The 11,630-nt window shown below is 37.2% G+C and overlaps 1 protein-coding gene across 1 annotated transcript in view; it reads right to left on the reverse strand.

Annotated features, from left to right (window-relative positions):
- Positions 1-11,042, reverse strand: part of LAMP1 (lysosomal associated membrane protein 1) — a 98,164-nt gene extending 87,122 nt beyond the window's left edge. The window contains exon 1 of the mRNA XM_053707764.1: positions 10,807-11,042. Within this exon, the coding sequence (XP_053563739.1) occupies positions 10,807-10,870 (64 nt within the window). The 5' untranslated portion in view covers positions 10,871-11,042. The remainder of the gene's footprint in view (positions 1-10,806) is intronic.
- Between the last annotated feature and the right edge of the window lie 588 nt (positions 11,043-11,630).

Below are 11,630 nucleotides of genomic sequence, written 5' to 3' on the forward strand. Positions count from 1 at the left end.
ATGGGTGTGCACGCATGCTACACTCTGATTGGTAATTATATCAAATCGGATATTAATTCTAATATATTAAAAGATTATACCCTATAATATCCAGTATAATTATTTTGGTAGGTATTCTTATTAACATGATTCTAAGATACTGTTAATAGTGATCTAAACGTGTAACGACACTCTGATATGATCCTTTACATTATGTTCTCCAGCAGTTGCGATCACACATAACACTAATCGCACATCTGCACAAATAGCTGTAAGTTATATTATGGGTCTCTTACTGTATTACCTTAATTCCCAATATTATTTCAACAGCAATGACCGTTGTCATAGAGAAATGTTTCTCCCCTTTACTCAGTGTAACGTGTTGGTAAACACTTATGTGGCTCTCAGTTACTGGGATATAAATGATAGCAGCTTTGTCTAATTTCGAGACATCAATGATATTAGCCATTTACAAATGAGAATAAGAGCATGATACAGCATTTTTTATGCATCTCGATTCTGATCGCAGACTATGTATTTATTCTGACAGTATGATGGTGCGATCACATGACGGCGCCTATCCAATGAGAGGCAACTTATTCGACATTCAATGTGAGACTTTCAACTGTAATCCTAATATATTGTATAATATAAAATTGTACCCCACAATATTCAGTATAATTACTTTGGTCTGTAGTAATAGTAAATATGATTCTCAGATACTGTCAATGATGATCGAAACATGTAACGATACTCTGATAGGATCCTTTATACTATGGTCTTTAGCAGTTGCGGTCTCACACAACAATAACACCAAGTGCACATCGGCATAAATAGCTGCATGCTATATCACGGGTTTCTTACTGTATCAACTTAATTCTTGATTATTCCAACAACAACAGCCATGTCATAGAGAAATGTTTCTCTTCTTTACTCAAGTGCAACGTATTGGGAAATTATGTGGCACTCAGTAACTGGAGTGTAAATGGTAGCAGCATACCATTACTACAGACCAAAGTAATTATACTGAATATTGTGGGGTACAATTTTATATTATACAATGTATTAGGATTACAGTTGAAAGTCTCACATTTAATGTCAAATAAGTTGGCTCTCATTGGATAGGAACCGTCATGTGATCGCACCATCATCCTGTCAGAATAAATACATAGTCTGCGATCAGAATCGAGATGCATAAAAAATGCTGTATCATGCTCTTATTCTCATTTGTAAATGGCTAATATCATTGATGTCTCGAAATTAATTAGACAAAGCTGCTATCATTTATATCCCAGTAACTGAGAGCCACATAAGTGTTTACCAACATGTTACACTGAGTAAAGGGGAGAAACATTTCTCTATGACAACGGCCATTGCTGTTGAAATAATATTGGGAATTAAGGTAATACAGTAAGACAGGGCTCGACAAACCCAGGAGCCTGGGAGCCACTGGCTCCTATAATTTTACCCCTGGCTACTAACTTTTTGGGTTATTCTCCATATATCTATATACAAATCCAACTGTCTGGCTCCTAAAAATATGCCTGGCGGCTCCAAAATATTCTTACCGGCTCCTAATTGTTAAACAGATTTGTCAATCACTGCAGTAAGAGACCCATAATATAACTTACAGCTATTTGTGTGATTAGTGTTGTGTGATCGCAACTACTGGAGAACATAATGTAAAGGATCATATCAGAGTATCGTTACACGTTTAGATCACTATTAACAGTATCTTAGAATCATGTTAATAAGAATAAATACCAAAATAATTATACTGGATATTATAGGGTATAATCTTTTAATATATTAGAATTACAGTTGTAACTCTCACATTACATATCCAATCCGATTTTATATAATTACCAATCAGAGTGTAGCATGCGTGCACACCCACTCATAAGACCTCTATAATCGGTCAACTTCCCAAAATAAAATCATACTATCAAACTGAACATCTTAGATTACAGCCCAAATTAATGGGTTATTGGTCTAAATAGGATCATCTATTTGGGAGTGTACTTGGCTGAACTTGCAGCTATTCTCAAATGTTTCTCTTCTTTACTCAAGTGTAACGTGTTGGGAAAGATTATGTGGCACTCAGTAACTGGAGTGTAAATGGTAGCGGCATTGTCTAATTAATCTTGAGACATTTATGGCATCAGCCATTTACAGACTTTGTTTGGCTTGAGAACAAAAGCATAATATGACATTTCTTATGTATTTTGATTCTGATCACAGATTATGTATTTATTCTGATAAAATGACGGTGCGATCACATGACCAATGAGAGCCAACTAACTTGATAGGTTGAATCAGTGGGTGTGTAATCATACTCCACTTTGATTGGTTTATGTTACATTTAAAGGCTAGGAGAGAGACCCGGATTGGGTTAGCCTTTGAGGAAACCGTGATAACGGCGAAATGCGCATCAGGCGTGCTTAGGGGACTTTTATCCACTTATATAGCCACAATTAATTACTTTTGGTTGGGCCACATATTGGGCTTACTGGCACTCACACAGACCGGTGCTTACTCCTGCTCTTTACTGCATTTACTCAGTTAATTTTGTTGATGGGGTCAATCCCCTTTGTAGATAATTTTCTGCAGTTTTGAGCATAATTGAGTTTGCATTGAAACTGTGTGGGGCTCAGAACTATAGATTGGTATAAGTTTTTGTGGATATTTGTCCCTTATATACAATTTTAATCTAAGTTTTAAGACACACTCACTTATTTGTATGTATTTATATGTATATATTAACTGGATAGAATAAAAGTTATATTTTATTTATTTTCTTAACCTATTCAAGGTAACCCTCCTTGCCATTTTACATAATAATAATTGATTTTTTTTGCAAGAGTGCTAGTATACTGTCACTTTTATCTTTGCTTTTTGATATTACCAGACAGTTAGCACCCCCCTATATTCTCATATGACAAAACAATATAAATTGTTTAACAATTAGATCTGCTTGCCAGACCAATATAAAATTGCATAGATATATACTGCTAGTAATATTAGGGGCTTCCCTTAATTGATAAACATCCCTATTTTCTCTATTTTCACTCTCTCAATGTATAATCTGACATGTTTTGCAGCTAAAACAAAAATTGTAACAATGTTTTCAAACCTTACTGAATAAAAATTATATCACGTGACGTTTTGGGGTTTCACCCCCTTCCTCAGATAGAATTTTTTTTTTTGGGACAATTTTTAAACTTTAAGAACTGAATGGGGAACCAGGATTCTATCTAGTTGTACTGCATATGCACAATACTGGCAACAAATCATGCTTGGAATTCTAGTTACCAGGTGAAGCCTAGTATGGATGTGGGCATCTGTCAGGCACGCAGTATCTCCTACTGACATAAGGTTTCAGCTGTGTGGGTGGATAAACAGATTAGGGTAGTGAGGTTTGCTGGCATCAATTTCCATCCTGAAGACATGGAGATGGACTGGAGCAGGTAAGCCTGGTAAGGGCAACAAAAGGCAGTGCCCCCAAGCTAGTGTCCTGCAGATGTTCAGTTGGCACTGCCTGGTGCTGCTAATGCGACCGCTTGGGTCTTATGCAAAACTCTTAGTCTATGGCTTCTCCAGCCTTGCCAAAGTGTTGTTCATGTTGTGAGGGCCCACAGCTTCCATCCCAGCTTATGCATACCAAGGTGAAAACACTCTTCATTAAACTGCCCCTCTTCATCTGATTTATTTTCACCATTTATCCAACTATTCACTGTGGCACACTTTTCCTGGCACTGTAATTTAGTTATTGCCCAGCGCATTATTAGTTAATATTTCACACTCAAAAAATCCTTTATTAGATATCTTCACACTGGCAGATTTAACAGGGGTACTCTACCTGGTACATTCCACATGGCCAGTATTATCTGACATTCACCAACTGTGTAACACACTGATATTTACCATAGCTGAATCTGTATCAGTATTAAAGTAAAAAAGAGAACATGACTCAAAGTACCCGAACTTTTGGGGAAAAAAAAAAAATTCTAAAGAATTACCTTGAGAAACTAACTTTAGTGCAGAATCTAACCACTTGCCTGTACTGCCAGAGAGGCTAAAGAGAAGAAGGTTGAAAGACTCAATGTCAAATGGTCTATTGATTGTTTAGCACACAATATACATAATTGCAATACTCTATTTAGTGCTGATTTTGTGTACAACATAACTAAAGAATGTAGTTTAAAAAAAAACATTACCTTGCTCAACAATGTTACAGGTCTGACAGCTGAGGGGGGGGGGGGACAAAAAAAAAACGACGTGTTTCAACATCCTAATTCACGTGATGTGGATCTTTCAGCCACTACAAACATGTTTTAAAATTGTCAGGTGTATCTCTAATGGCAACAAGCTATTGAAAATATTTTGTTACAATTACAACAAATAGAAATAATGAAAAGCTTGGAGAAGCTAATGACCAGGCAGATTAAGTTACATAACTGATGGGGGGGGGGGGGGGGGGGGGGGGGGGGGGGGGGGGGGGAGAACCTGTTCAGCAACCTTTAATTCATTAATATCTAAAAACAACAACAACACAGAAATAGCAACAGAATACACCCTAGGGTATGCCAATCCTAGCATGCCACTCACTCAAGCTAGAGCAACAGTGCCTACCAGTTACTGGCAATGTGATCCAAGCCAAAGGCTCTTGTTAAAGAACCAGACACTTTTGCACCAATACCCAGTGAAAGAGCCTTGCTGCATCACTAAATACCAATCTCAGAAGCAGCAGAGTCTGGCAATGCACTACAAGACCCAGAGCCTAGCAATTAGCTTTCTCTCCCAAACTATATAAAAGCTTGCCATTGACCTTAATGCCAAAGCAAGAAAAAAAAAAAGGCATAAGCCTCCCTCCTTTAGACCAGCACCGCACACAACTTTTCTTTGTAAATCTACAGAACTTGGCAGTGACCTCCTTTATTAAAAGGGACAGTCTAGACAAAATTAAATGTTCATGATTCAGATAGGTGCAATAGTAAACAACATTCCAATGTCCTTTTATCATCAAACTTGCTTTGTTCTCCTGGTTTTCTTGGTTGAAAGGTAAACCTAGGTAGGCTCATATGCTAATTTCTAAGCCCTTGAAGGCCGCCTTTTACCATTTTTTCAAAGCTAAACAGTACTAGTTGATGTGTGCCATATAGACAACATTGTGCTCACACCCGTGGAGTTAATAAGTCAGCGCTGATTGGCTAAAGTACAAGTCTTTCAAAAGAACTGAAATAAGGTAGCAGTTTGCAGGGGCTAAGAAATAAGGTAATCACAGAGGTAAAAAGTATAACAGTGTTGGTTATGAAAACTGGGAAATGGGTAATAAAAGGATTATCAATCCTTTTTAAAACAACAATAATTCTGGAGTAGACTGTCCCTTTAAGAACTCCAGAGCTACCATGTGCTAATATTCTCTGGTCTGCAGAGCTTAAAGGGACAACATACTGTAAATTGTTTTCCCTTAATGCGTTTCAAAAGACGTGTTATACCAGCTGCATAGCATAAAATGCATGAGAAATTGTTTTGTTTCTTTAGATTTATTTTTATATTTAAAATTGACAGTTTTATTATTTGAAACCACAACACCTTAAATTGGTTTGAGCTTGCAGGGAAATCGGATTTCTTTCTTTTATCACTTTCTGCACATGCTTCTTTATATTATCTGTCCGTATACCAAAGCCCAATACTTAGAGAGAACAATTGAAAATTAACATCTTACTGCTTATAACTTTTACCTCCCACTAAGAGTGTAATTTCATATGTTGGCTATGTATACACAGCATTTTTTTAGCCAACTTTCAGTATATGTAGTGAAACCACAGGAAGAATCATCTTTTTCCAATGCAGATATAAAAAGGTAAACAATTCTCCAGCAGATAAAATGAATCATTGGGAACAAATTAAAGGGGAGAACAATTTAGGGTAAACTGTCCCTTTAACCTCTTGAGTGCCAACGACGGCTCTGAGCCATCGCAAATTGTCTCACTCAGGTGAGAACGACGGTTCAGAGCCGTCGCTAGCACTCTCCCACCTTAAGATCTGGAGGCTTCCACCCGCTCCTACCCTGGCGATCGGGCCTGTATATTGACAGGCATCGCCGGGGCTTCACGTTGTGCACGGTGACGTCACGCACAATGATGCGATGACGTCACCTCACAACTTTATTTAAAATGGACAATGCAGAGTATAGGTAAAGGGGGCATGCTGCTTAGACACATGTATCTCAGGCATCTAAGCAGCTACAGACCCCCCAAGATCAACAGTTGGGAAGGTATTCGGCTAACCTTTCCAACGGTATAAGCCTTGGGGATCTGTTAAAAAAAAAAAATTCAGCTTAGCACCCAGGTGGGAAAGTGCTTAGCACTCAAAGGGTTAAAAAGGGAAATTTTAGGGGGGGGGGTTTGTTTCAACTAAAGAGAGGGAATTTAAAATAAATAAAAATACATATTTGAGTTTGTTAAAACAAATAAAAAATGATCCTGTCCTAAATAAACCAAAGGCTTGCTAAGGCATGCTCCTCTACACCTGTACAGAATGGGCAGTTGTCCTGATCAGACAGTGAGGATTAGGAGGAAGTGAATACCACAAAATTAGTAGCAATTTAAATAGTTTTTACCTAACATTTTTTCAGACAAAAAAAAATAAAATTTCAAATTGTGTAAATGCTGCTCTTCAAAATGCATGAGAGAATATTTTTGAGTATAATCTCCCTTTAAACTCTGACCTACCCTACAGAGTCAGACACTAGCTTATCCTCTCTAGGCCTATTGAGTCTGACCACACAGGCTTCATCCCCACAGGCCCATAAAGACTGGTAATAAACTATATTTCTTAAAGAGACAAGTTGTGAATTACTGAATTGCAAAAAATAATAATAATAATAATAATAATAATAATAATAATAATAATAATAATAATAATAATAATAATATATATATCAAAGATAATCCTAATAGTTTGTAGATAAATGTTAAATTATATAAGTAGTTACATCTTGAAGAAATAAGTAAGTTGTAGTTGCTAGTAATGTTACAAGTAATGGGCACTTTATACTAGGGAAACCTAGGTTTCAACACAAATCTCTTCAACTGTGGACAATATTTGGCCGATTAAAAGTGTACAAATGATTGCTGTGTGGAATATAGCAAAGTATTATATTTATCAGAATTTAAAGTTCCTTTAACATTGCTATATCACACACTGTCATCCTTTGCACAATTTATATGTCCCTAAATGTCCTCCGCAGAAGAGTTTAGATGACAAAAACCATGTTTCAAAGTAATAGCGCACATTACTTTATAAAAACTGAAAAGCACTCAATTTTTTTGTGTTAAAATTACAAACATATATAAATAATGGAAGCATAGTACAAAAGTTGGGGTAAAGGACACACAAGTCAAAATAAACTTTTATGATTCAGAAAGAACATGCAGTTATAAGACACTTTCCAATTTACTTCCATTATAAAATTTTGCACAGTCTTTTTATATACACACTTTCTGGGGAACAAGATCCTACCGAGCATGTGCAAAAGGTCACATGGTATACATATACCAGTATGTGATTGGCTTATGTCTGTCACATGATACAAGGGGCCAGAAAATGGGAGAAAAAATAAATTTGTCAAAAAAAAATAAAAATAAAATCTACTGCTTATTTGAAATTCAGACTAAGTTCTATTGCCTTATCTTTTCATTGTGCACTTGTTAATTATGCAATTCTACTGCATTGAGTGGTCCTAATATACACTACTGCTATTACTACTTGAAAATTATGGTGAATGTGTTTATCTTATTTCCCTTAATTGTGGCCAATTAGGGTTATCTGTAAATGAGTGTCAAGTATATAACTGGTTAACGCCAAAAAAAACGAAAACACCTAAAGAATTTGGTTTTCAGCCTCTCTAGGGAGTGTGGGATAAGCATAATTTTGAAACAATATTGTGTTATTTAGCAGAAAAAAATAATAATTAATGTATATACATTTGTTGCTTTATTTTTCAACACATAATTAACCATTTCTTAACACAATCACAGAGTACAGTAGAGAATCCTGTACAACCTGGCCACACTGCAAAAACCCTAGTCTCTCTCTATAAACCCTGAAAAGTGTCTCAAATGGGCTGGTATTTGCTTCCTCTGCAAAAACCTGCAGATCCTGAGAGTGCCCCTGTCTTCTCAGGCCTGTAGATACAAGACTGGCATCTCCCAAACGCTACAAAGCCTGGCACAAGCTTCCTCAGCAACAGCATACAGATAATGGCCTCGAGTCTTACCCATCAGACCTACAGAACTTGGCAGCACCTTTTTCCTCTGGCATGCAGAACCATATATCGGCCTTTATCTATAGTTTTAGGAAGCGTGACACTGATACTTATGGGACTTAATGGATGAAATAACAATTTTTTTCCATAATAAAGAGAGACAATGCAACATGATTTTTATAAACCAATATACTTGACAAATGGAGAGGTGGGATCTGAGTAATGAAAATATTTCGCTAATTATAAGGATGTTTTGAAATAACAGCATAGATGTGGGAGATCGGTATGTTGGGGCAGATTACATGTACAATACGTAACTTCCCCTAAAGGAGAGAATATACCCCCACATATACTACATACAAATTATATATATATATATATATTCCAATAATAACACATAAAAAGCGATAATTTTATGCTACATCATTTCTTAAATTTTATTAAAATTAAGATAACATTCAAAATGCAGATTCCCCCTTCCCACCAAGTATCATGTCTTTTTAAATCAATCCTTAGGAATATTTGATTATAATATCCACTTTTTAACTTTAAATATTGGTCTTAATCTAATTGTATTGTCTTCATTCCTGTTGGAAAGGCAAAAATAGTTTTGTAAATAATAGGTGAATTTTGGGGATATACACATCTGTAAAAATAGTCATCCAAAAGCTCTTTTCAGTCTAAAAATACAGTGAACACATCCAGATTACCATCATTTCATATGTTTAGGTATTAGGCGTAATTACCTGGAAAAAGGGTTAAATTTCAGGCATAGCTATTGGCTTACTAAGTGATGTTTTGAATTACATACTCTAAAACCCAGAGATGTGTTTTCTCTAACAAACATCTATACGATGCATAACCACATAAATATTGCCAAAATTGCGGTGTAACACTTCTGCAAATAACCATTGCGTTACTATGGCAACAAAGAAATATAAGAAGGGTAGTTCTACTCTGGGCTGGCCCTATGCCCTGACGAAGTCACGTTTGAGTGACTAAAACGCGTCAGTGGGCGTGGCGTAAGAAGAACGTGTGTGGTCTAACACAGAGCTCAGCACTCATAGTAGCGGTTTAATATATACCGCAGGGGATACACAGTATCTGCACTGGGGGTTGATTGCCTTTTGGAAATTGCGATACGCACTTTTGTGATTGGTACAATCTTGCTAAGGCAGTTTGAAAAACTGCATAGTTAAAACACCACATAGTACGCTTAGGAATATGCTAGCTATTCTCTCATCATAGTGAGATACATCTATGTTGAATATGATTACAAACATAAAAAGGTTATTATAAATAAGCATGTAAGAGATTTATTTCTCAGTGCACTATTGATTCATATTGAAGGTATTCAACAGATGAATAGTATTTATTATACATAACTCACTAAGCATTCCACTACCAGTGTGTCGTACTGCATATTATTGAATGTGTGTGAATTTGTGTGTATTGAGTTAGTCTGTTCCAATTTAACTATAGGAAACTAGCTAGAAATCGTCTGACTCTGTTCAATCAAAGCAGTACGCAGGCAGGAGGTCGCCTTTGAGCGCATAGGATGTCTGCTATCAGATGTGAATATGATTGAACTGGCATATGTATGATATTGAGATATACAGATAGCCGTCTGTCTAAGCCTTCCTATATTGAATATTACTAATGCCCCACACTGACTCTAGGTCTACACTGCCCTCATGTTTTTAACTGGTAAGACACAGATTTGGGATTAGTGATTCAAAGGAGTTTGGAAGTGCACATACCCATCTCTGACAATCCATTTTAGTGTCTTATACACTGGTTTTTGTCCATTTGCATATATGTTAATAAAGTGTTATTTTAAAACCTATATATTCCACTGACACTTCTCCCAAGCTTTACTTGTCCTCTATTCTTAATCCAGTAGATGCTGACACCAGCCTCTCTCGCTGCCTCTAGTTCTGTCACTAAACTTATGAAAAGTTGCGCTATAGCCTTGCAGATCCTGGCACTAGCTTAAGATGCAATATTAGAGCATGACAATCCTACTCACAACTGAATAGCCTAGCGGTGTCCCTGACTGCTTAGAAACGCTGAGTTTGACACTAGCATTTTCCCCATGCTCTGCACTGAGCTATCCTCCTAGCTCTAACAAGCCTGACACAAAAAGCCTCCTCTATACCAGTAACCAGAACATGTTAGTGCACCGCCTCTACACAGACCTGCAGAGTCTGGCATTGCCCTCTTGTACCTGCCTTTCTTTCTACTAGTATACTCTAGCTCTGCCCTTCCATAGTTGCACAGTCGTATCCATCGCAACGTGATTTGAGCCCTATTCTGACTTGCCTGGATGATTTACACAGCTTCCCGTCAAAGCCAGAGTTAACTTTAACCCATTGCGCTGTGGACAGACAGAATCTTAATGGGTGGATCTCACACACAAATACGATAAGACCGTGAGATACATTCTAGTACCTAGAGACAACTGATTGAATAACTCATCCTGTACTCATTTAATAAACAGCACCCCATTTTACAGTCCTCCAGCGTCACACTCCTAACAAACAGAGCGTACTTACCGAGAAACACAAGCAGCGCCACTCCCCGAATCCCCATCCCGCAGGTCGCTGTTCTTATAGCCATACTCCGATGCTTCTGCTTGGGCGCTACACAAGCTGCTGTAATAAGAGGGCACAAGGCGGCGCGCGGGCAATAAAGGGTGGTCTCGCGCTGTTGTTAGCTGCAAGAGGTTAAACTGGAGTGTTCTCTGCAGAACAGGGCGAAGCTTCGTTCTCAGACAGGAGTCATATGACCAGAAACGTCACATCGTCACGAGATCTGTGATTTTTTTTTTTCATGAACTTTATTGACTAGATTGTTATTCAGCTAGCTGAGTTCAATGAGTGCAGTGCGTTGGGTTGGCCTATTCTACAAGTATTTTTCTTCCTTTGTACAATATTTTAGGGTTCATAAGTATTTTCTCATTTGTACAATGTTGTTTTCGACCAAATGAACAATAAAAATATACATATGGTAAGAAGCAAAGAATTGTAAAGTTCTATACTGTATTATTTCTTCTAAAAATAATTTATTGCATGAAAAAAGTAGACATCAAAAATTGTAAATACTGTATATAAGCAGTTAAACACTACACTGCACACAATCTACATATAAAATAAATGTTTTATACATAGGCTTACCATAATTTTTAGAGGTGAAACTGGGACCACCTTGTGCGGTGCCAGTGGGGGTGTGGCCAGGGGTGTGGTCAAGGGGGCATGGCGATTACTGGTCCTTTAAAGTGGTAGCTTTTATATGCATAATGTTTTGTGGATACTGTACCCTTCCTCAGTCAAACAACAAGTGAATCACACAGTTTAAATAGACCATAACACCACCCCCT

This window comes from Bombina bombina, chromosome 3, assembly GCF_027579735.1.
Source record: "Bombina bombina isolate aBomBom1 chromosome 3, aBomBom1.pri, whole genome shotgun sequence".
Taxonomy (NCBI): Eukaryota; Metazoa; Chordata; class Amphibia; order Anura; family Bombinatoridae; genus Bombina; species Bombina bombina.